A 26,051-nucleotide genomic window follows, 5' to 3' on the forward strand; every position below is an offset into this window, starting at 1 on the left:
TTTTTTTTAACATCTTTATTGGAGTATAATTGCCTTACAATAGTGTGTTAGTTTCTGTTTTACAACAAAGTGAATCAGCTATACATATACGTATATCCCCATATCTCCTCCCTCTTGCGTCTCCCTCCCACCCTCCGTATCCCACCCTGACTCCTTTTCTAGAGAGTAGTGTCTGATGTGTTCTCTGTATCCAATAGTAATATTTATCCTCTGCTAATCAGATCCCTGTATTGTTTGTTTTTAATATCTCCTGGGTGTTCTTTTTTTAATTACAAAGGTGATATAATGCTTGGTAGAAATTTCATGCATTTAGCTAAGTGTGAAAGAGAAAATAAGTGTCTCATTTCACTCTGTAGGCAACATTTTGGAACTATTGTAGACTTTTTTGTATATTCAGATAGACAAATACATTCACAGGAGTGCTTGCACTTGTTTTTCAGCTTATTTTTTCATTTGATATATCACAGACATCTTTCTGTGTCAGTCATGCCAGTCTGCATGACATTTCATTTTATGGTGTTCCATAATTTATTTAACCAAACTCCTATTGATGGATATTAATTTTGTTTTTACTACTACTGCCAGTGCTGTAATGAACATTCTTATATACACTTGGGTATTCCTGTAAATATATCTTTTTTGTTAAATTCCCAGTGCAATTACCATGCCAAATTCGCACATTTAAATTTTGTTAGGTTACTACCAGATCACCTGCAAAAGGTTGTGCTTATCTACACTCCCATCAACCATTTATCCATTATTAAAAGTAAGTATCAAATATGTCATCATGGGTCCCAGGGCAAAGTTGTTCCTCACCTGTTATAAAGCAGTCCTTCACAAGAGTGCAGTAGATGAGCTTTAAGACTAGAACGCTAGCCCTGTAGATCTTTGTGGAAGGAGAACTCAGTTACCCTTTGCTGTATATTTATGTGTATGTCACTTTCTCTTTTGTTGTACAACTCCCAAGGTCGAATCCTGAGCCTCAGCTGGCATCCCGCTGGTACCCACATTGCAGCTGGCTCCATAGACTACATTAGTGTGTTTGATGTCAAATCAGGTGACTGTTTTTCTCAGGTCATTTGGGGTGTGGGTCTTGTTTGTCAGAGTCACATTTCTGGGTTTCCAAAAGCTTGTGACCTTATGCTTTCATGAACCTTCTGAGATGTCGCCATGAATTTCACTTCTTTCTTGGATTACTACTGCTGCTTTTAGGGGAATCTTGGTTCTTCAATTGAATACAGTATTTTTCATCATAAGAATTCACACTAAAATTTGCCCTCAACCAGTGAGACATTTACTATGAGCAATCAGTAGAATACCTATATATATATATATACCAGTTCTTTGTAAAAGTGGGTGTCTGTATTTGAGGAACGTAAGATCTTGCTAACATAGTTGGTGAGACTTGAGATCAGAAAGATAGAGAACACGTGCTTCCTCTGTCCTTGGCCTAGAGAATTGGCTGATGGATTCCTTCAGTGAGGAGACTGACTTCAACTTGTTAGGTGGCTGTGTCTGTACTCCCCGCTAAGATGAGAGGAAACACAGGGCTGGCATGTCGCCTTTTTTTTCCCGTTAGTGCTTGAGCAAGTTTTTTATTATCAGTTATATACGCATATAGTCAAAGAATTCCTTAAGGCTTGTTACAAAAAAGCAGGAGTCCCCCTATATCCCTTCTCCCACTCCTCAAAGGCAGCCACCTGCAACTCTTAGCTAATTCTTTTGGTATTTATCTTTATGCTATACATAGTATGCTTAAAATGCTTTATTTTATTTTTTTCAGTTTTAGCCCATTATTGAGTTCCACTATTTAACCCTCTTTCTCTGCCCTTTTCCACATGTAGCAATATTTCCTTCTGATCCTTCCAGTATGGTTATGTTCTAACTTTGTTCAGATTAGCAGTTGATGTTTTTATTCTTAGACTATATAGATACAACTTGCATAGTAAATTTCTTTTCCTTTCCTATATGCGTTTTGTTAATGCTGAGCATCTGTCTCTGTCTCTCTCGTGTGTGTGTGTGTGTGTGTGTGTGTGTGTGTGTGTGTGTGTGAGATTGAGGTATATATATATATATATATATATATATATATATATATATATATCTCACTAATTCATCTCCACATTCTTCCAGTTGTATGATTTAGGTTCAGCTACATCTGGGTTTATTTTCTGTTTTTGTTTGTTTGTTTCTTTTGTTTTGTTTTGGCCACGCTGCACAGCTTGCAGGATCTTAGTTCCCCCACCAGGAATTGAACCTGGGCCCCTGCAGTGAAAGCGCCAAGTCCCAACCACTGGATTGCCAGGGGACTCCCACATCTGGTTTTCTTTCTATCACTTTTATCTCCTTGAAGGATTCTCTCCCAGAGCCTTCTGCCCTGCTCCAGCTTAGTGGAGCCAGTTTCTTTCTTTTTTCTTTTTTGTAGTACACGGGCCTCTCACTGTTGTGGCCTCTCCCTTTGCGGAGCACAGGCTCCAGACGCACAGGCTCAGCAGCCATTGCTCACGGGCCCAGCCACTCCACGGCATGTGGGATCTTCCTGGACCGGATCACTAACCCACGTCCCCTGTATCGGCAGGCGGATTCTCAACCACTGCGCCACCAGGGAAGCCCTGGAGCCAGTTTCTGGGCCTACTGCACAACTCTGAGATCTTGAACTCTGGTTTTTCAACCATTCTGGAGGTTCCCTTTGCTTTTTTTCTCCAGTAGAGTTCCCTGTTGCCAAGTCATTCACTTTCTTAGTTTATCACTTTGATGGATCCTGAGAAAGGGTTTCTGAGAAAGATTTCTAGGTTGGAAATTATTTTTCCTTAGAATTTTGAAGCCGTGGTTCCACTGTCATCCAGCTTCTAGTATTGTTATGGACTCTGATGCCTTTCTGAGAGTAGATCCTTTATGTAGGTTTTTGTGGTTGTTTTTTCCTGGGAGCTTTTAAGATCTTCCCTTTGTCTTTACTGTTCTGAAATGTAATAATTATGTTTCTTGTTGTGTGGATCTGTTAACATCAATTGTATTGAACGACTTGGTAGGTTCCTTTAATCCAAAAACCCATGTTTTTCATTTCTGAGGAAAATTCTTATAATTATTTTGTAAAGGAGTTTCTTTCCATTTTCTCCTTTCTGGAATTTTATTACTGGAATGTTGGCTCTTCTAATTTTCTTTCTTTCTTTTTTTCTTTTTCCCCCTTGTTATTTTTCATCTCTAACTTCTTACTCTGCTTCCTGGGACAGTTTGTCATCTTTATCTTTCAGTCCTTTTATTGAGGTTCTCATTTCTGCCATTCATTTCCAGAGTTCTTTTTTGTTTCCTGAATGTTCTTTTTTACAGCATTCTCTTTTTGTTTTATTATACAGTATACTAACTCTTCTCCAAGACTATTCATGGTAATATTTGTGAAGTGTTCTTCGCCCTGGCTTTTTCCCACCTTGTTGTTTATTTTTTTCTGGTCGTATGTTGGGCCTCTGCCTTTCGTATTGAGGCTTTCCTCCCGTGTCTGGAGATGCCTCTCATCACCACGCGAGTGGCGCTGATCACATCTGAGCTTCATTGAGGAATGGTCTGGCTGGACAGTTAGTTTGGGGGTGCTCTCAAGACAGGCTCTTTAGATCTTTTCTCTTGTGCTGGTCATATCTCTCAGAAATGTTTTTTGTTCTCCTGCCTGGTGATAACAAGCCCAGCCATCAGCATTCTAAGAAGAAAGCTGGTGTTCTCCATACAGAGTTATAACATTTCACTTAATCTGTGTTCCATGCATCACCTGTTTCCAGACTATCTGGAGTCACCATTTGCTAAGTTTGCTGAGGAGTCCACGGTATAAATCAGGTGGTTTCTTGGCTTTTCCTACTGCTGATTTGGGACTTAGTTTTAGGGTTCTACTAAGTCGGTTACTGCACCGTGTCTGCTTTCCAGTTCCCCAAATTTTGGCACTATTGTCTTCTCTCCCTTTCTCATGGGGATTTGGAAGGGAGCAGAGTGTAATGTGTGTGTGCAGTTGGCTGCTTTTCAGTGAAGCCTCAAATGTCTCGTTTCCATTTCACCTCCCCACCAAAAATTCCTTTTGTCTGCACCCCCCACCACCGCTGCCCTCCTTCAGGGAACCATTTTGGTGTTCCAAAACTGAGTTCACCATAACCACTATTTACTGGCTCTCTGTGGTCTGTGCTCAGGCAGCTGACTTAACAGATGCCTACCACAGGCAGCTTCTGAAGACTGAGGAGAAATAAGTGCCATTCACATGCGGGCTTTGCTTTCTTTTTCAGGGAGCGCTATTCATAAGATGCTTGTGGATAGGCAGTATATGGGTGTGTCTAAGCGGAAGTGTATCATATGGGGCGTGGCCTTCCTGTCTGATGGCACCGTCATAAGCGTGGACTCTGCTGGGAAGGTGCAGTTCTGGGACTCAGCTACCGGGACCCTTGTAAAGAATCATCTCATCGCAAATGCTGATGTGCAGTCCATTGCTATATCTGATGTGAGTATAGTCCCTGTTTGAGCAGTTCCTGTATAACCTGGGGCATGAGTAGAGAAGGCCGTGTCAGTGATGTGCTACAGACACTGTTCCCTAATTCTGAATGTTGTAGTGGAGGCAGCTTGAGTTTAGGACAGTGCATCTGAAAATGCACACAATTTTCCCGAACACTTATTCTCCAGCAGTTAGTTAGAGAATATTCTCTAAACGATTAGTTAGCAGAGAGGTTTTCTTCAGACACTCCCTGTCCCCAGTTAACCCCGTCTGATTGTAGATAGGGCACAAGTATTCTAGAAGAATCTTGAGAATTGCTATTTCCTCTCTCTGCCTGACTGTTCTGCTTCCTATCTTGGAACATTAGAAGGTGATTTTATAGTGATTTCGAAAATACTGATTTTTCTCCTATTTGTATAGGAGTTAAAGCAGATTTGTATTGAACATGTGTGCCTCTTGCCGTCTTGTAACATGAAATCTTAATCAGAAACCTTTGGATAGTTTAGCAGTGAGGCACAGGAAGTGATTTTGAGGTGGTTTTTTTTTTTTAATGTTTATTGGAGTATAGTTGATTTAAAATGTTGTGTTAGTTTCTGCTGTACAACAAAGTGAATCAGTTATACATACACATATATCCGTTCTTTTTTAGATTCTTTTCCCATATAAGTCATTACAGAGTATTGAGTAGAGTTCCCTATGCTATATACTAGGTCCTTATTAGTTATCTGTTTTATATAGTAGTGTGTCTATGTTAATCCCAGTCTCCCAATTTACCATCCCCACCCCCATTTCTCTCCCCACCCCGCAACCATAAATTTGTTTTCTACATCTGCGACTTTGTTTCCGTTTTGTAAATAAGTTCGTTTGTACCATTTTTTTAGATTCCACATGAAAGCGATATTATATGATATTTGTCTGTCTGAGCTTTGAGGTTTGTTGACTAGATCTTTTATCTTTACGTAATTAGTTTGAGTGTTATTTTCTTTCTTAAGAGTGTCTAGTGTAGAGATCACTCCTGCTTGCTTTTCTTGCCTGTAAAATGTTCCTATCCCATTCCACAGTTTTTCCATGAGAACAATTTGTTAGTGTTAAAGCCCTATAAAACATGTAGATGTCACATACAAACTATAATAGAAGTCAAGGTTTAAATGAGTGGGAGGAACTCTCCTTTTAATATAGAGTTTTGATCCAAAATGGTTGTAATTATTAGACAGTAAGACTTAATTATTAAATTTAGTACTATTTAAAGTGTAATTGTTTAAGGATTATGCACCTGTTCAAAGACCAAAGAAGCTGTGTATTTATTGCTGTGGAACAATTTCCAGGATATATTGGTAAGGGGAAAAAGGAGAACAGTATTATAGTATATAATAGTGTATTAAGGAAAGGTAGAGTAGACTTATATATTAGATATTTATATATGAGATAGTCTAGGACTTCCCTGGCGGTCCAGTGGTTAAGACTCAGCACTTCCATTGCAGGGGACGTAGGTTCAATCCCTGGTCAGGGAACTAAGGTCCTGCATGCTGCGTGGCATGGCTAAAAAAAAAGAGAAAAGAAAAGAAACAGATATTCTGTGTGTATACAGTTTTGCTAGTATATACATAGAATATCCCTGGAAATATTGAAAATGCAAATAATGACAGTTTCTGGAAGAAAGTTTTTTTGGGGTAGGTGGAAGACAGGTGTGACTTGTACTGTGTACCACTTTATACTGTCTGATCTTCTACCTTATGCTTATATTACTCTATTGCATTAAGTCTTAGATACAAGTGATTGTAACATGTCATAATTTTGTTATCATGGGAAAGAAGAAATACTTTTATTAACCTATGACAGAGTGGTTTTTTAAATGTAAAATTCATATTTTATAAGCACATAATATAAGCTTTTATAATATAAACTGACACAATGCTTTTTTAAACATAAAATTTATATTTTACTTATTGAAGAGCTTCTTGAGACTTAAACAGAAATTTTTTGTTACATCACTCTTACGCATATATAAAAAGGAAAGTATGTGTGAAATAAAAGCATTAGGGTATTCCTAGAACTTCTTTACATTCAGAGTTGGACTCTGAATCACTTGAACTCAGTTATTGGGGTCCTGTTTCTCACACATGCTTCCCAGCCATCCACAGTGTTGGTAGAAGATGCTCCAATATAGTCCCAAGATTTGCTTTTAGGCTTTTGACAACTGTTCTGCAAGTTGTTTTTGTTTTGTTTTGTTTTATTATTATTTGGCTGCATCGGGTCTTAGTTGCTGCGTGTGGGATCTTCATCATGGCCTGCGGGATCTTTCCTGCGGTGCGTGGGATCTTTCCTTGGCGGCACACAGACTCTTCATTGTGGCGTGCAGGCTTCTCTAGTTGCGGTGCGGGCTTCTCTCTAGTTGTGGCATGTGGACTCTGTTGCCCCGCAGCATGTGAGATCTTAGTTCCCCAGCCAGGGATCAAACCGCGTCCCCTGCATTGGAAGGTGGATTCATAACCACTGGACCACGAGGGAAATCTGTATTCTGCAAGTGTTTTTTTTTTTTTTTTTTTTTTTTTTTTTTTTTTGCATTACTCGGGCCTCTCACTGTTGTGGCCTCTCCCGCTGCGGAGCACAGGCTCCGGACGTGCAGGTTCAGCGGCCACGGCTCACGGGCCCCGCTGCTCCGCGGCACGTGGGATCTTCCCGGACCGGGGCACGAACCCGCGTCCCCTGCATCGGCAGGCGGACTCTCAACCACTGCGCCACCAGGGAAGCCCTATTCTGCAAGTTTTGATGTTCATTCTTTATCTGAAGATGTCACATAACACAGGTTGACAGATAAAAATATTTTGATTTCAGAGATATTAAGATGTGGGAAAATGTGTGCCTGAGAAGCAAGGGATTGTGGTACTTTTTTTTTTTAAACTGAAACATGCAATTGTACAAATTCCAGTCCTCAAAAATGCTTATCACAAACTCTGGAGTTGGGCAGACTTGGGTTTGAATCCCAGTCATACCACTTAACAGCTACGTGTCTTCCTTGAGCAAGTTGCTTCTTTCTAAGTCTCAGTTTCTTCTTCTGTGAGAACAAGGAGGTTAGTAATACATGCTGCATGGCGTCTGAGGAAAGATTAAATGGGTTGTGCTTGTAAAGTGCTAAGTAGAGTGTCTGGCACAGCAAGTGTGCTATTGCCATTTTCACATCTCTTTTGACACCAGTCCTAATTTCAAGGCTTTTCTCCATACTCTCTTGCCAGAACAGATGGTTATATTTAGATTTCTTTTCAGTAGTTTCTCATTGACTAAAGAGTGAATTGTGGCAAACACCCAGTCCTTTGATCTTCTTAGAAGCCTTTCACCTCCATCAAGTAGGCAAGTACTGATTCCTGCAGGGAGTTGTAGGGAACATTTGCCTTCATTTAGAGGTCAGTCCTGGGATTTTTTGTTCCATGTAAAGCAGTCACTCTTTGATTAAGTTAGTATGTGTGTGTGCATGTGCGTGCACTTGCGCCCCCCCCCTCAGGTCTGTTTTTCCCTTGCTTCATTCCTGTTGCACCCCAAGAGAGCCCTTTTCTTTTGTTTGCTTTTCAGTTCTTTTATGATTCTGCCTCGGAAAGAGAATGTGGAGTGAGAGGGCTCCTTTCCCAGTTCTTCTCTGTAGGTAGTACTTTGAGCAAACAGCCACTTGAACTGTTTAGTGGAGATGATGGAGAGAGCGTGTGAATTCCTAAGCGGCTCAGTATTTCCACTTTTGCCTTAGGCTAATGGTTTTCAAATAGTATCCTTAGAGGAGGTGAGGGAGAGGCCTGTGCCTGGAGCAGAGGCTTTGGCGGCAGATACACGTCTGTAAACTGACAGGTAAACTCTTGAAGTTCCAGTTTCCTTATCTGTGTAAAGGGCTATTAAATGATGATTGGGGGGAAAAAGGATAAAATCATAACTCATCCAAACATGAAATGGAAGTATGTCAGAGATTTTCTGTAACTCATTAACTAATGAGGGAACCAGTAAGTTATAAGCAGTTCTAAGGGAGAAATCAAAGAACACAGTTATGTAAGGCCATCAGGAATGCTGAAATGATTTACAAATTGTTGCAGGACTCAGTGTCCACAGGACAATCATCAGCTGCATTCTACCAAGCAAAATTCTTTTGCATCTCTATGCAAGAGAATCTTTTGCATCACTCTCAGTTTTTTTTTACAAGTTATGCAGTTGTAAAGTAGTTCTAGGACAATCAAAGGGCTTACCAGACCAGGACACCAGTACTTGTTATGCTCATTTCAGTCTTTTATAGATTCTCCTGATAGGACAGGTGATACTTAACCTTGCAGGTTATTGATGGGTTAGAGATGATATGACATACAGCGTTCCTAGCACCGTCAGTGTGAAGTTGATGGCAGCTACATGCGCACATGTGTTCAGACATCTCACTTTGCTTGACTGGCTCACCTCCTCTTTACACTGATTGGTTAACTACTGATCCAGGTTTCTGATTTTTCTCACTACCCTGTCAAGCCTCCTATTTTGTTTTCTTACTCAAACTTATGTGCATTTTTTTTTTTTTAATTTAATTTTTTTTTTTTTTTTTTGTGGTACGTGGGCCTCTCACTGCTGTGGCCTCTCCCGTTGCGGAGCACAGGATCCGGACGCGCAGGCTCAGCGGCCATGGCTCACGGGCCCAGCCGCTCCGCGGCATGTGGGATCCTCCCGGACCGGGGCACGAACCCATATCCCTTGCATCGGCAGGCGGACTCTCAACCACTGCGCCACCAGGGAAGCCCCTGTGCATTTAAAAAAATGAGTTAAAATGAAAATGGTTTTGAGATTATAGAGGAATTTTAAAAAGTAGTTGTAGACACAGTGTAAGACCTTTTAAAACTAACAAATCCTCGTGCTCAACATGCTGACAAGAGAGAGCCTTAAACTGGGGACCAGAGAACCTGCATCTTTGTGATATTGATCAGGCCACTTCCCCTCCTCAGCCCACCCTCTCTTCATCTCTAAAAAGAGGACAGTGAATTTTAGGGTTTTCTAAGCTTCAGTCTTTTGACTGCCAGTTTTGCGACCCCTCCACTTTCCCCAATATTGTTGCTATTCTAATGAGGTCTGGTTTGCATTATATGAAAGCACGCTAACAGTTTGAAGTACTTAACTGTTAATTTTGTCAGTAGGGGGCGCTTTGTTACCTATGTGCGAACTTGCTCCCCTGACGGAATTGTTAGCTTCTGGACGAAAAAGACCCCAGCAGCCTCCCTTCCAATTCTGGGCATAGGTTTTCCCCCTAAGCTGCCCGGACAGAAAACCTCGGGGAATATTTTTAAAACTGGGCCCTGTTTTGCTCAAATGTACCTCCCTAATGATTTACTTTCTCAGCAAGAAGACAGTTTCGTGGTGGGCACAGCCGAGGGGACAGTGTTCCATTTTCAGCTGGTCTCTGTGACTTCCAACAGCAGTGAGAAGCAGTGGGTGCGGACAAAGCCATTTCAGCATCACACTCACGACGTGCGAGCCGTGGCCCACAGCCCCATAGCACTGATATCTGGAGGTGGGTTTCAGTCTTGGCCGGGGCTGCTTCATTACTCTGCCCAGCTCTGGTTATTTTCATGTGGGACTTTTTCTAATTCTGGTATTTTTTCTCCTCTCCCTCCCGCTCCAGGCACAGACACCCACTTAGTCATTCGTCCTCTTATGGAGAAGGTGGAGGTAAAGAATTATGATGCTGCTCTCCGAAAAATCACTTTTCCCCATGTAAGTATCATCCTCTAATGCCCACCACACCCTCATCTCCCATAAGGCAGCATAGCTCACTCTTCTTTGGCAGATCTGTTGGCCTTCTGTAGTTACCTTCTTCTTCTTTCTTCCTTCTCTTTCTAAGGCAAGCCTCTGGCAAAGATATTTACAGGGGCCAAGAGATTTACAGCAGCATTCCTAGTTCAGTTTCTGGGGAAGTCAGTCCCTTTTCCCAGTAGGTGTGGTTTATGTGGATTTTGTTTGTTTGTTTTTAATTTTTTTAAATAAATTTACTTACTTTTGGCTGCATTGGGTCTTCGTTGCTGTGCTCAGGCTTTCACTAGTTGTGGCGAGCAGGGGCTACTCTTGGTTGAGGTGCGCAGGCTTCTCATTGTGGTGGCTTCTCTTGTCACAGAGCATGGGCTCCAGGTGCGTGGGCTTCAGTAGTTGTGGCACGTGGGCTCAGTAGTTGTGGCCCATGGGCTCTAGAGCACAGGCTCAGTAGTTGTGGCTCATGGGCTTAGTTGCTCCATGGCATGTGGGATCTTCCCGGACCAGGGCTCGAACCTGTGTCCCCTGCATTGGCAGGCGGATTCTCAACCACTGTACCACCAGGGTAGCCCAAGGCTGGACTTTCTTTTATTCTGGGTGGGAGCAGGAGAATCCAGGCTTCCAGTATTCCTTTCTAGGTAAATCAGTCATCTTTCCAGGCTAGAAACTCTTCTTCCCACTACCTGCTTCTACATTCCATTCAACCAGTAAACCTTACTGAGCTTACCTCCTTGTTCTCTCTTGAGTCTAGCCATTTCTCTTTGTCTACACTGCCATAGCCTAGTTTGGGTCAGTGTCTTTTCTCCTCTGGATATCTTTACATTAGTTTTTTAACAATCTCCTTTTATTTAGATTTGTGTCATTCCAGCCTGTTCGCCATTGATCTGTTCAAAAAGCAACTTTGGGGCTTCCCTGGTGGTGCAGTGGTTGAGAGTCCGCCTGCCGATGCAGGGGATGCGGGTTCGTGACCCGGTCTGGGAAGATCCCACATGCCGTGGAGCGGCTGGGCCCGTGAGCCATGGCCGCTGAGCCTGCGCGTCCGGAGCCTGTGCACCGCAAAGGGAGAGGCCACAGCAGTGAGAGGCCCGCGTACCGCAAAAAAAAAAAAAAAAAAAAGAAACAAAAGCAACTTTGTTCATCCCTCCATGCTTAAATACCTTTGTTGGTCCTTGTTGTTCCCAGCGTAAAGACCTAATTCCTTAGCATGGCTTATGAAACCTGTCTTGATCCGGAGAAGACAGCCTCTTCCCTCACCTCTGTTCTCATGCCCTTGCAGTACCCCACCCCCGTCTGCACTCAGTCTGCCAGTTCTGAAAGACTCCTTTTTATTCCCTCTAACGCTCTCTTCCCTTTGAGCTATTTCCCGTGCCATCCCTCTGCTTGGAACGTCCTGCCTTACCTTCTTTGCCTGAGTACTCTTTACCACTGGGCTCCTGTCTTTCCTGCCATGAGGTCTTTCTACTTTTTTTCATTACATACTCTGCTTAGCCATGTTAAAATTCTTTGCACACTTAATGTAATTGCCTGTTTAATTTTATGTCAACCCTTTAAACTATAAGCTTGAGAGCAGTAGCTAGGTTTTTATTTACCACTATGTTTTTAGATCCTAGGACAGTGCCTGGCAAATGGTAGTACTTAAGAAATATTTATCAAGTAAATGGATTTTAACGGTAAAAAATGTTCTGAGGTGTTGCTGCTGTATCCAACACTGAGGCAATAGATGACTCTGGCTTGTTTATGTCTTTTTGATTCTTGGATACAGCGACGTCTCGTTTCCTGTGCAAAAAAGAAGCAGCTTCTCCTCTTCCAGTTTGCTCATCACTTGGAACTTTGGCGACTGGGATCCACAGTTGCAACAGGTAAGATGGGAGAAAGTTTTTTTCCAATAAGAAAACTGGAGATAGAAGCCAGAAATGGCAGTTGAAATTCTGCTTGTGCAAAAATGGAAGTAGGTTTGTCTGTGTCTGTTTGGGCTTATGGTTTCCCACCCACTAGATAGAGCAGAGGAGTTCCTCAGAGTTTTAAAATTGTTAGCAGGACACTGAATCATCAGTGAAGAGTTTCCAGTTCGGTGTGGTGCACTGCAGGATATAGTGGTGCTGAGGGTAGTGGAATCAGAGTTCTCCCTGGCTAGACTGGGATCAAAACAGGCTGTTGAAAAATGACAAGTTTTAATGTGGGGTCGTGATGGGCCTGCATGAAAAAGAAGGTTGTGCGGATCTTACCAGGGTGACAGCGTCATGGCCCTAAGTATGACATACCTGTTTGGGTCCTGTTGTTTTATAGTAGGTTAGAAGCTTTTGCTTTAGGCTTCAAAATGAACAAATGAAGTTGAAGTCGAGGCCACACAAACTTCACTTCCATCCACCTGCCTACCTGGATGTGGGGAGTGGCCTCAGAGAAATAGTTATGTGCCCTCGGCCGTATCCAGGGCACCCAAGTAGAAGCTAAGAAAGTGCTCGCTGCTTTCCTCTTCGTATACATACCCCCAGAAAACTGTAAGCTTACTACCTCAGACATTTTTCTGATTTCCCAGTGGTAGAGATTTCTTTCTACCCAGGAATGACTTTTTAGAAGAAAAAAATGTACGAATAACCTTTCTTTGGGAAGAAAAATGTCAGGGATATTTCTTGTTCCAGGAAAGAATGGGGATACCCTTCCACTCTCTAAAAATGCAGATCACTTACTTCACCTCAAGACAAAGGTAAAGAAATTTAACTGTGTGTTCAGACTCTGAAATCCAGAACATTTTTCTCATTCTGAATTCTGAGGGTTTCTTAGTTGACGTCATAAACTGTTTCAAATCTAAAATTATTGGAATGAAGTACTATGTCAAAAGAGCTGGGTTTCCTATGATTGTAAGTCAGGCATTCAGAATTTATTGGATGAATGAATACAAGAAATTCGTTTTTCTTCTTTTGGTATTATTATGAAAATAACATGCATAGTTTTTAAAGATTCAAATAATGTGAAAGAGTATGCAATGAAAAATGAGCCTCTTTCTTACCCCCACCCGCCCAGAGATGATCACTGCCAGTGGTTTCTTATATATTCTTTCAGAAAAAATTTTCACCCATGCGTGCATGTGTATACATCCTTTGTTTCTACAACAATGGGACTATACTATACAAACAGCTTTGTTTTCCTTTTTAAAAATCTTTATTTTAATTGCACTAATATTTGTGAATGCAGTCTTACTATGAAGAATTCAAACAATATTGATAATTTATATCCTTGCCCAGCTCTTTAATACTAGTCCCCTCTCCTGCAATAATTACTGTTAATTGATTAGCTGTATACCCTTCTAGATCTTTTTCTGTGTGTGAGAATACGTATGTGTGTATACATACGTACTTACATACACTCAGATGTTTTTTGAGTTTTTTTAATTACCTAAATGTTACACTAAACTTTTCCGGTGTTACGCAAATTTTTTCACTTAATATTTCTTACAGGTCTTTAAAGCAGGTTGTTCATTGACCAAAACAGAAAATCAGTCCCCAAGTCACTGAGCCTCCAAAGCTTTACTGCATTAAATGCCTCCCTGCTCAGGTTTCTAAAGTTAAGGTTTATTATGAAGCTACCCATGAAGTATGCGGAGGGCTGAGATAAACTCATAGTATTCAGAGACCTCTGTTCTGGGTTTTGGAAATCAAAGCCACACCACTTAGATGTTCTACCTTTGAAATAATCATAGTGACACATAGCATATGAGTGTCAGGATTATGTGTCGGTATTTGTGGATACATTCAGAGTGGTGGTAGCTTGAGGATTCATGCTACAGTGAACCTTGCATGAAGTTGTACTTGACTATTCATCCTACCTCCTAACGTTACCAGGGTCCTGAGAACATTATCTGCAGCTGTATTTCCCCATGTGGAAGTTGGATAGCCTATTCTACAGCTGCTCGGTTTTTTCTCTATCGTTTGAATTATGAACATGACAACATAAACCTCCAGAGGGTAAGTGATAACCCCAAGTCTGGTTGAATAAGAAGAAACCTTGTAAGTGGGTGATTTTTGTGTGAAGTGGAAACGTCCTGTACATGAATCCTTGTTCAGTGAAAAGCTATTTGGAGAAACCTGTTATAAAACAGTCTCTTATTGCCATTTAAAATTATGTTTTTGGAGGATAGGGAAATGCCAGAAAGTGGCAGTGAAGGTTAGGCTTTTGAGGAGATGACAAGGGGGGTGGATAGGTTACAGGAGGCACGTCTGTGTTCCAGGCCCTTGGTTGATTGGCTTCCTTGGAGACAGGAAGCATTCATATGATTTGAGCCTGACTGTGGTTATTTTTGATAGGCTCTGGGTCTAACTTCTCTCTCTCTCTCTCTCTCTCTGATTTTTTTGTTACTGGCTCCCCCAAGGTTTCCAAAATGCCAGCATTCCTTCGCTCTGCCCTTCAGATTTTGTTTTCTGAGGATTCAACGAAGCTCTTTGTGGCATCAAATCAAGGGTCTGTGCATGTCATTCGGCTGCTGGAGGGAAGCTTCAAGCACCTGCATACTTTTCAGCCTCAGTCAGGTGAGAATTTGGTAATTGGCCGTGGGAGAGAGTGGTCAGTCTCGATGTTTCTTTTTTTTTTCCACTTAAACCTCACTTGTTGGGGGTTCATTAATGCTCTTCTCTGCCCTGCAAAAATTACACATTCACTCACATGTTTGCGATTTAAAGTAGAAGGAGATACCTGGCAAATGAAAATGCTCGATGAAATCTGAAGTGTTGCTCACACCTACTCTTTTCTCACTGGGTTTTTGATTCCTTATTTGGGGCCAGAGAAGTTTCATCACCCTTGGAGTTTTGTTAGCAGAGCAAGAAGAAAGTTAAAATCATCTGTAATCCTGACACCCAGAAATAACTACCATTATTATTTTATATATTTCCAGTAGGTGCTGGTTATGTAGGTATTTTATGGACATGTTAATCTTTTTGGTTGTTTGTTTTTATAATGATGAGCTTATACATACAGTTTCATTACCTGTCCTAATGCTTTTGACCACTTATCCAGGTTTTGAGAACATGAGTATGCATGAATGAGTGACTGTGTATAGATAACAACTGGTGAGTTAACTACTAAGGACTTAGTACCCAATACTTCCCACAGGCCTTTTTTTACCTTCTCCTTTTTTCAGGCTTGTAGGGACTTCACTGTTATTTAGACTTCATCAGCCTGGAAAATCAACTTTTAAAAATCAGCTTAAACTCTCACTGTTCATAAGCTGCCCCAGAAGCAAACAGGAAAAGAAACATACAAATTAGGAGTCAGATGAAGTAAACTGACAGTATTTATTGAGTACCTGTATATGGTTTTATTATAAAACTTAGATTCTTTACCTTGCATTTAGCACTCCTTTAAAATTGGGCTCTGCATTATGTATATAACTTTATTTCTTCCTCCTATCTCATCTCACTTCCCCTTCTAGTCAGGCTGGTTTCTTCACAGCCCTCAAACCTGTGTATTCCTATCCTTGTCACTTAGGTCACGCTGTTCTCCATCCTTTTCTACCCACCTCGCTCATCCTTTAGCATCTGGTTTATGTCTAGTTATAAAGCTTTTTCATTGTTTGGGGTTGTTACATGCAGCACTTACTTTGGCATATAGCATCACTGTCTGATTTTTATCCCACATGGGTTTTCATGATGCCAGATTGGTTTAAAATTCTTTAATGACAAAGATGGCTCATATGTACCCATGCTCCCTTAGTGCTAAATATACAGCTAGTAAATTAAAGATAGACCTTGAGACTTCTCTGGTGGTGCAGTGGTTAAGAATCCACCTACCAATGCAGAGGACACAGGTTCGATCCCTGGTCCATGAAGATCCCACATGCCGCGGAGCTACTAAGCCCGTGCGCCACAACTACTGAGCCTGCACTCTACAGTGTGCAACCACAACTACTGAAGCCTGCTCACCTAGAGCCCATGCTCTGCAACAAGAGAAGCCACCGCAATGAGAAGCCCGTGCACCGCAACGAAGAGTAGCCCCTGCTCACCACAACTAGAGAAAGCCTGTGCACAGCAACCAAGACCCAACACAGTCAAAAAAAAAAAGATACTCCTCAAGCCTATTTGCTGTTTGTACCTTTGTTTAAAAAACACCTGATACGGACTTCCCTGGTGGCACAGTGGTTGAGAGTCCGCCTGCCAATGCAGGGGACGCGGGTTCGTGCCCCTGTCCGGGAAGATCCCACATGCCGCGGAGCGGCTAGGCCCATGAGCCATGGCCGCTGAGCCTGCGCATCCGGAGCCTGTGCTTCACAGCAGGAGAGGCCACAACAGTGAGAGGCCCGCATACCGAAAAAAAAAAAAAAAAAAACCTCACCTGATAGGAAAGAAGTTTGAAACAAGGTGTAGATTTTGGTGGTAGCTCTTACCCTGATTCTCCGTTCTCATGGTAGTTCTGAGCAAGTGCTGCTTTCTGGTTTATCTCTCTGGCTCCTCTTTCCATGAAGGATGGCTAATTAAATTAAAATAGCAGACAGAGTAGCATCTAGAACTTATCTGCAAAACTATCTAGAAATTGTCCTGTGAGTAATTTAAAACTGAGGCTCTTACTGGCTTTCACCATCATTTTTAGGGCAGGGCTGGCTGACTGTGCACACTGAATTCAGAAGCTTAACTACTGTTTTGTCCTCACAGGGACAGTGGAGTCCATGTGTCTTTTGGCAGTCAGTCCAGATGGAAATTGGCTAGCTGCATCAGGTACCAGTGCTGGAGTCCATGTGTACAACGTGAAACAACTAAAGGTGAGCATGAGGTTTAGTAGCAGAAAACAGGAGGAAGTTAGCTCTGCAGTTATAAGACTTAAGGCACATTGATATGACCCGGAAAATTGCTGGACTTCTTTTTAACCAAAAATTTTTCCTATTTTACTTGTTCGGAACCCAAAAGCTGTAATCTAACGTTAAAATCAGTCAGTGGGAACAGCGAAACCACTCATGCACAGAAATTTGAAATTCAGGATTTATGAGTAATGAATCTACATCCAGATTATGTCTGTATTTTGAGGAGGAAAATTCTGATTTACCCAGATGAATAGATGCAGATAGTAACAATTTCCTTTAATAGCTTGCCTTGTAATCTCAAGGTATTTTAAAATTAAACAGAGCTAGTAATAGCAGGAAAACATTTTTCACTAATTAGTGATGATATTGCCATTCATAGATTGAATCACCAATGTTCCCTTACAAGTTGTCATCATCATTTAAAAGATAAGAACTACGAAAAACTTACAATAAGCATTAAAAGTTTAGAGAACGATATCAAACTGCAGCATTTACTGGGTTTGCCTGTTACTGCATGACTTAATCTTTACTGCACTGTCGCAAAAGCATGTACTGCTCTTTGAGCCTTGCCTGGCATTTAAAGGTGTTCCTGTGTACTAGTGCACATGCCTTGTGATCGAACATAAATTTCCATGCCTAGGCATTTATTTCTTTTAAATCCATTGTAGAGCTGTAGATTCCCTGTTCAGTGACATGTTTATGAGCAATTCATACAAATGTAGAGACAGCAGGGAAAGCTTTTTTCTGAAGTTCTCTGTGAATGCTGTTAGTTTTGTTGGCAGTTAAACTTGCATTTTTTTAAAAATGCAATTAAAATTTATTGTTTGGGGAAGTGCCTGATGTTTACAGAACTTCCATAGAATAGAACTTTTGAGTTCCAAAGAGCATTAATTTAAAATTACTGACCTAGACCATCCAGTCTTTCCTGAGGGAAGGAATCCTATTTTAGTTTTCTGTTTCTGTTATTTGTTCCCAGCTTCACTGCACAGTGCCTGCTTATAATTTCCCTGTGACTGCTCTGGCCATCGCCCCCAATATCAACAACCTTGTCATTGCTCATTCTGACCAGCAGGTAAGAGATCCCAGTGCTTTCTAATTCCCTCCAAATGGATAGTAACTTGGAAGCTGAGATAACGACAATTTTGGAGGAGCTTTTCTTTGACAGTACTGGACAATATAAAGGTAGTTTTCTCTTATGTGTAGTAAAGCTTCCATGTATGGCCTGGGCACATCATAGGCCAGTAACATCCATTGGCTTGATGGGTCACAATGGAATGGTGAAACACTGAGATTCTAGAATACAGAGGTATGAGAAGGAGGAAGAATTTTCAAGGGCTCATTTTAATGATTGTTTTTAGTCTAGAGATGAAATGGACTCATATGTTAGAGTGGATATGGGAGAACAATGAAATATCAGAAAGGGAATGTAAACAAACTATCCCTTTTAAAATCGCATCAAAAAAATAAAGTACTTAGGAATACGACTCACCAAGGCTTATATGCTGAGAACTATAAGACATTAATAAAGGAAATTGCAGATGATTCAAAGAAATGGAAAGCTATCCCCTGCTCTTGGATTGATTGGAAGAATTAATATTGTTTAAATGGCCATACTGCCCAAAGCAATCTATAGATTTAATGTGATCCCTATCAAATTACCTGTGACATTTTTCACAGAACTAGAACAAATAATCCTAGAATTTATATGGAATCATAAAAGACCCAGAATTGGGGCTTCCCTGGTGGTGCAGTGGTTTAGAATCCGCCTGCCAGTGCAGGGGACACGGGATCTTCCTATGTGGGAAGATCCCACATGCCGCAGAGCAACTAAGCCCGTGCGCCATAACTACTGAGCCTTTGTGCCACAACTACTGAAGCCTGCTCGTCTAGAGCCCATGCTCCGCAACGAGAAGCCCGTGTACTGCAACAAAGAGTAGCCCCCGCTCACCACAACTAGAGAAAGCCCGTGCGCAGCAGCGAAGACCCAACACAGCCAACAATAAATAAATAAATAAAATAAATTTATTTTAAAAAAATCAATAAAAATTAAAAAAATAAAAGACCCAGAATTGCCAAAGCAAGCCTGAGAAAAAAGAACAAAGCAGGAGGCATAACCCTCTCAGGCTTCAGACAATACTACGAAGCTACAGTAATAAAAACAGCATGGTATTGGCACAAAAGCAGACATATGGATCAATGGAACAGACTAGAGAGCCCAGAAATAAACCTACACACCTATGGGCAGGTAATCTTCAACAAAGGAGGCAAGAATATACAATGGGCAAAATTAGTTCTTTGTCTGCCACTTTTCCATACCAAATTGTAAGGAGAATATAATTGTAAAAAGATCTTTAAAATATCTGAGCTACAGAACATATTACGTATGAACTTGTCAATCCTTATATATCCTCATCTGCAAAATGGGCTTGATAATACCTTCCTCACCGAGCTATTGAAAAGATTACATGTGATCCAGGAAGCACATTTAAATAGACCACTAGGCAGATGGTGCTTGCTACTTTGATTAGCAGTTTTTACACTCACATGCACACACATACACGTTATATCCAGAAAATGAAATCTCTCATTTAAGTTCTTCTGTCATTAAAACTAGCAGGACATTTTTTGGTACTTGTTTAATTAACAGAGATTGAGTTAATAATACACAGTGCGGCTAGGGAAACAGCACTTCATATATTGCATAAACTAGTATGCCTGCTTTAGAGGACATTTTGGAGATATCTAAAAAAATCTTAAATCCACATAATCTTTGACTCAGAAGTTCCAATTCTAGAAGTTCTTCCCATAGGTATATGCTTTTAGTTGTGCAAAAAGACATTGATTCAGAGATAATCATTACAGCCTTATGTGTAGTAGCCAAAGATTGCAAATACCTAAATGCTCATTAAGCAGACTAGGTAAATAAATCCTGGTACATTCAAGAAGTGAGTAGATTATTACATGTTCTTCGAAAGGGGCATGAGTGATGTGTGTATACATTGATATGGGTCAGTCTCCATGGTATAATGCTAATGAAAAATGCAACATACAGAATAGTGTGTACTGTACGCATAAAATATCTCTGAAAAGATATAAACAAGAAACAGATTGCTTTTGTCTCGGGGAAAAGAGATATTACAATTGCAGGTGGTTTTCCACTGTAAACCTTTCTGTGCTGTTTTAATTGTTTATTGTTCTGTAATTTACCTTAAAATTTTTTTATTTAAAAAAAAGTAGTGAAAATGCATACGGCTGAATATGATACAGCCAAGGTTTGTATAGATATTTTCTGGTTCAGGCTGACCCTTCTTTGGTCTTTCTGGGTACCTGCCTGCACTTGTTCTGTGTCATATCCTTCCTCAGGTATTTGAGTACAGCATTCCAGACAAACAGTATACACAATGGAGCCGGACCATCCAGAAGCAGGGGTTTCATCATCTTTGGCTCCAAAGGGATACTCCCATCACACATATCAGTTTTCATCCCAAGAGACCAATGCACATCCTTCTCCATGATGCGTACATGTTCTGCATCATCGACAAGTCGTTGGTGAGTTCTTCACCACTACCACGTGTGCTCTCGATGGTTCTACTTTACTTAGGAATCTTTCCATTCTAAAAGCAAAGGAGGACAATAAATTAGAGGAAGGAGAATCAGAATAAAGTTTGCCTAGTACACTGTTTGTAGGAGAGGAGCTTTTGTTTTGCAGATTTCCTCATTTTCCTACCCAGTCTCATGAGGCTCCCAGGGAAGGGCCAGCCCCTTGTGTACTGGTTTTTGCTGATTTGACTATTTCTCTGCTTTGCCTCTCAGCACATAAACTTAAGTAGGAAAGAGATTAGGTCCGTATTCGGAAAGTGACCATGATCAGGGAATACCATTGGTTTGGCTGAATCACTTCCGCCTTTGCACCCTGGGATGACTGACATGATTTCATTAAAGGAGATATAGGCTGGGGTTTTGACCACTTGTGCCCCCTTGGCTGAATATACTGAAACACTATCTGCAGGCTTGAGGGGTTGGTCTTAGTGTTTTGAAAAATGACCAGTTAGGAAAATTCCATTCTTCATGGCTGTGATTTAGGTGGGATGTGAGCATTCTTTTCCATTCTAGAGTCCAGCCTCTGCCAGCTGCAGTTTTGATTCACCTCAAATTTCGTGTTTTTTTCTGGGCAGGCACTTTCTTTCCTAGGAGCAGTGTGAGCTGTGGCCATGCCTAGAATGCACTTTGGGCTTAGATTACAGCCAATACAGTGTTTTGGTGTATCTGTGAAGGTGGGCGTAGGAGGAACACGGGGAAAGCAGCAGATGGCTCTAAAGGAGGTGTGCATGGTGATGTCACTGGAACTTATCTCGTGGGCCCTGCGTCCTCTGGGTGTGGGAAGCAGAGCTGGCTGACAAGTGCCTTCTGCGAGATGAGTGATACAGGAAGGGCCTCTCGCATTTGTTTGCCTCTTTATAATTTAGCCTAGATCAGCCCATATTTTTCCCCTAGCATTGGTGATAAGTCCATCACTTCCTCATGCAGGGCAGAGCTGTTTCCCAAGGAAGTCAGAGATAAAATATCACTTGCTTGGCTAGAGGCCATCTCTCGAGGTGTCAGTGACATCAGTGGGGGTGGTTTGTGTTGCGTTTTTGCCTGCGGAGAATTTCAGCCACTTGGCCAGTCTATGACCTGGCTGGGGGAGAGTCTAGAAAGAGGAGGCTTCATGGGCTGAGCTCCTACACATGCCAGTTTGTTTGTGTCTCACAAAGTGTTACTGATGAGACTGGCCAGAAGCCCCGGCTGGGCCCTTCAATCTTGCTGGCGTAGAGTACCAAGTTCTCTTTGCCACATACCCCCACCATGTACAGTAGAGCTGCAGGAGTGGCTCCAGCTTTCTTCCTGAAGTAAGAAGAGTCAGGGAGGTAGTAAGTGTATAACATGACAGTTAGAAGATGGTGTTCCCCGAAAAAATCACTATTGTCCTTCAGTCTGTAGAGACTCAATAAAAAAAAATAATGATTTAAACAACACATTTTTGTCTTTTTAGCCTCTTCCAAATGACAAAACCTTACTCTACAATCCACTGCCTCCCACAAATGAATCAGATATCATCAGGAGGCGCACAGCTCATGCCTTTAAAATTTCTAAGAAATACAAGGTAATACATTCTGCGTTACGTTCTGGGTGGTTGGTTCCTTGTGATATTATCAAAATGTAATAAGTCCCACAATAGACAAGAGTGCCTTCATTTTACATGCAGAGAACCTGGTTTTGGGAAACCAGTGACCTTGCTGAGACTGTCTGTCCCTTAGGTTTGTAGTTCATTGTTCTCACCTCAGTAGATGAGAGGCAGGCACATCATCCTTCACCAAAATGAAATACACGGGTAGTGAGAAATGATAGTGGAGCTCAGTTGGGGTCTTTGTGTTAAAGCTGGCTTTTAAATTTGACTTCCAGTGGAGAATGTTCCACAAGATAAATTTCGATCAAATGGAAGTCATAGAATTTATTAGATGTTCCTTTCTGGGCTCGGCTTTTCACTGTACTAGAACAGGTATCCATTGAGCTTATGATACTGCAACTATTTGTGCCAACTCACAAGTTCCCTATTCATGCGTCTCAGATCAGAGTTCCTTGGGCACCCTGGAACATTTTCTTGGGGGTCCGCAGAATTTTTTTAAGTGGGGGGGGTGTTGTAAATTATTCAAGTATGATTAAGTTCTTGATGCATTTGTAACTTGCCATTTGTCAAGAATTTAGGCTCCAACGCCCTCTGTTAACATTGATTCCTAAGAAATTAGAGAGTCACAGATTTTCCATACAGAGAAACATGAAAAACCTTGCTGAAATCTTAAATGATGGAATTCAGTTATAAAAGCTCCCAACTTTTCCAGTCTTTTAAGTCCTATGGCAGGAAGGATTGTCAGATATTTACACCCCTCCAGCTTGAACGAGGCTAACATTTTAGCTCTAGTTAGCCGATTCAGGACTAGCCCCGGAACCTAACTCCTGGTGGAATCATTACCATCTCTCTACAGCCTCTACTCTTCATGGATCTTTTGGATGAAAGAACACTAGTGGCGGTAGAACGGCCTCTGGATGACATCATCGCTCAGCTGCCACCACCCATCAAAAAGAAGAAATTTGGGACCTAAAACAGGGCACTGTCTGTGTCCTTTCTTGAACTGTCTAAACTGTTTTCACAAATCATGATAATAAAACAAAGTTATTCTTTAGGACTAGTCATTATGAATGTTATTTTCTAAAATGCTGGACAGGAATTTCCCTTCATTGACTGAAACCGAACAGAAACTCCAAGGTATTGTAGTTGAGATAGTGTTCCAATTAGCTCCAAAGTCATCCAACTTGTTTAGGTCCTGTTTGTTCTTTAAACCACACTCTCAGGGGAAAAAGGCAATAGTTACCTCCTATTCCCTAACACATGCTTGAGCTTCAGGGAGCTGATGACCTTCATTGTCTGCCAGCCTCCAGCCTGCAGGGCGTGCAGAGGCATGGGGACTTGCCTCAAGTTGCCTTTGAGGACAAGGAAACTATGCTTGCTTATTCAAGATAGCCTAACTACTGACAGTGATAATCAGCCTTATGTTTCAAGAAAGAATATTAACTGTAGTGCTCCATCTGAAAAGTAGATGCCCTTGGCCTTTGGGAGAGCTCTTAATTTTATTTGAAAGGAAAAATCAGGTTTTGGGATATCAGCCCTGGTAATCATCTTTTTATGTTCTATGCGAGTTCTAAAGGTTAAGGAAATATTGGGCATTTTCTTATGGAGTGGGAGTGGAGGTGGGGACCAGACAGCATACTATATATTTCACCATTTCTGTTCTCTCCTGCTTGCTTTGACATTGTTTTTCCTGTGGGTGTTATCAACTGACTAGTTTTAATGTGATCTTTTAAATTAGAAAGTGAAGAACTAAGTTAACCTGAACTAAGCAGATAGATTTCTTTCCCATCTCAGTGGATGTATTCTGTTGCATGCCTGTGGAAACCCAGTATGTACCGTTTTTTGTTTGTTTCGGGGGTGAAGGGCTGTAGTATAGACAGAAATATGAGGGCTCTGATGACATCATGGGTAAATTGCTGATGAAAAAGATTTTTGCTGAGATGAACCCCACCCTCCAGTTTGGAAAGGGAAAAAAAAAATGTGAGAATTTAAAGTAGGTGTATAGGAGGAGAATTAACAGAGGTGATAAGAGAGAGAAACAGAGCCCAATAATTTATAATATAAAGGACAGCCTATGTCAGGTTTGCTAAGAGAGAACAGAGACAGCAAGGTTTATAATGGTTGCCACTTCTCTACCCCACCTGTTTATGTTTTTTACAGTGATAAGAGTAATTTAAACAAATAGCTGCAACTTTTTAGGTCATTTGTGTAAAATACCTTTCCTCTTGCTTGAATAAATTTTCTTAGTGAGACATATTCTCCCAGTCTGCATTAGACTGCACTGTTACAAATAGTAATAGTCTATTACAAATAGACTGGACTGGAAGATCCTGCCCTTTCTAAGAAATGTTTTAGGTCTTCTTTTGTGTGATTGAAACCAAAGTTCAAGTCACTGATCTACAGTGAATATGACCAGAGGGAGGCTAGGATGCCTGCCTTAAATATTAACTCACTTGCTTTTCCCTGACTGTAGAGCTATAAATTCAGAGACTCTTTATTAACTGGAATCTAGTTTAAGACTTGATTTACTTAACTTTAAACATATTCTGAAACCTTGTGGATTGTGTTGGGTGTAATTCTGAGGGAGAGGGCTCACAGGTCATCTGAGTGAAGAAGTAAAACTGTCTGAAAGTAGAAAGCATTCCTTTGCAACATTTCCAGCCAGTGATTTGGACTTCCATAAATGGTATGGGAAGTAAAAGCTTTGGGCCTTGAAATTCTTCCTAAGTAGAGAACTTTGAATACAAATGAAATAGAAACTGATTGGGGCAAGTTAGAGAAACTGGGGGAAGGGAAGGCAAAGCAGTATAAGTAAGAGGATACTTCGGTGCATGTGTTTTAGGGTGATTTTACTTTAGGGATTTGTGTAACCTATAGGCACATTATGTTTCTTTTTCAGGCATTTTGCAGACTGCTGCTCATAGTTGAGTTTTACAGAAAAATTTTGATCTGAGACCAACTTGAGAAAGGTCATTTTTGCTAACCTGACTCAAATGCTTTAAAAATTCACTTTTCTCATATAGTAGCTAGTAATTGGATCTTTGAATGGATAATGCAGCCTTTACCGGGGAGATTACAGCAAATTAGACTGAGAGAAACTAAAATCTTGGAATATTGGAAGAAAGTTAGAGATTGTCTAGTTTGTTGGGTTTTAAAGCTTTTTTTTTTTTTAAGCATCGAAACTTTCTTCAAATGGAACTTTGTTCTGAAGGAAACATATGATACAGATAAAAGAGGAGCTGTTCAGGTTGTTGGGGGTGGGAGTAGGGGAGGGAGGCAAAAGGTTTCTGAAAGAAAACTGTGTGGCCCTTGGCCTCATTTTTATACTCATGGAAATGGAGACCAAGAGGAGAAGAAAGGGATTTTTCCGATTGTCACACAATGGTTCATTAGAAGCCCAGGTGGCATTCTTACAATTATTCCCCCGCGGTCTCTTGGCTGTAGGGACCCAGTAAATATGATTAGCAGACATGGTATGCAAAAGATTTTCCATTTCACAGGCTGCAGAGAAGATGTTTAAGCATTTCTTGCTCTGGATGAGTGCTCGATTTGGCGCTAAGGGTGAGTTCTGTGGGCAGTCTTATGTGTTGAGACTGCCATATAGAGTGTTGTAATGAACAACCTAGTGTGTTATCTGCTAGTGCTCACGTGGGGGGTATTTCTCTAGGGTTAATTCTTGGGAGTGGAATTGCTAACTCATATTGTGTTCATTTTCTTTCACTTTTAGTTGTCCTTTGGAGTTGGCAGTATGTCCATCAGCAGGCTTTGAAAGCACTCATTTCCTTATACTTTGCCATTGTAGTGATTGACAGTCTTTAGTTTTAGCCCATCTAATGGGTGAAAAGTTATATTTTACTTTGCATTTCCCTGTTTACTAATGA

At 41.1% G+C, this 26,051-nt stretch overlaps 1 protein-coding gene across 3 annotated transcripts in view; it reads left to right on the forward strand.

The window, feature by feature from the left end:
* The window catches only part of UTP4 (UTP4 small subunit processome component), a 34,157-nt gene extending 10,933 nt beyond the window's left edge, over positions 1–23,224 (forward strand). For 2 of the 3 annotated variants that reach the window (XM_059044844.2, XM_067018658.1), the window contains exons 5-17: positions 968–1,057; positions 4,260–4,471; positions 9,812–9,983; positions 10,095–10,186; positions 11,982–12,078; positions 12,859–12,923; positions 14,059–14,181; positions 14,586–14,742; positions 16,858–16,964; positions 17,980–18,075; positions 20,367–20,552; positions 22,036–22,146; positions 23,027–23,224. In XM_059044844.2, the coding sequence (XP_058900827.1) occupies positions 968–1,057; positions 4,260–4,471; positions 9,812–9,983; positions 10,095–10,186; positions 11,982–12,078; positions 12,859–12,923; positions 14,059–14,181; positions 14,586–14,742; positions 16,858–16,964; positions 17,980–18,075; positions 20,367–20,552; positions 22,036–22,146; positions 23,027–23,143 (1,625 nt within the window). In that variant the 3' untranslated portion in view covers positions 23,144–23,224. The remainder of the gene's footprint in view (positions 1–967; positions 1,058–4,259; positions 4,472–9,811; positions 9,984–10,094; positions 10,187–11,981; positions 12,079–12,858; positions 12,924–14,058; positions 14,182–14,585; positions 14,743–16,857; positions 16,965–17,979; positions 18,076–20,366; positions 20,553–22,035; positions 22,147–23,026) is intronic. The other variant, XM_067018659.1, reaches the window with a different exon arrangement.
* Positions 23,225–26,051: the final 2,827 nt, after the last annotated feature.

The sequence above is a fragment of the Kogia breviceps genome, chromosome 18 (assembly GCF_026419965.1).
Source record: "Kogia breviceps isolate mKogBre1 chromosome 18, mKogBre1 haplotype 1, whole genome shotgun sequence".
Lineage (NCBI taxonomy): Eukaryota > Metazoa > Chordata > Mammalia > Artiodactyla > Physeteridae > Kogia > Kogia breviceps.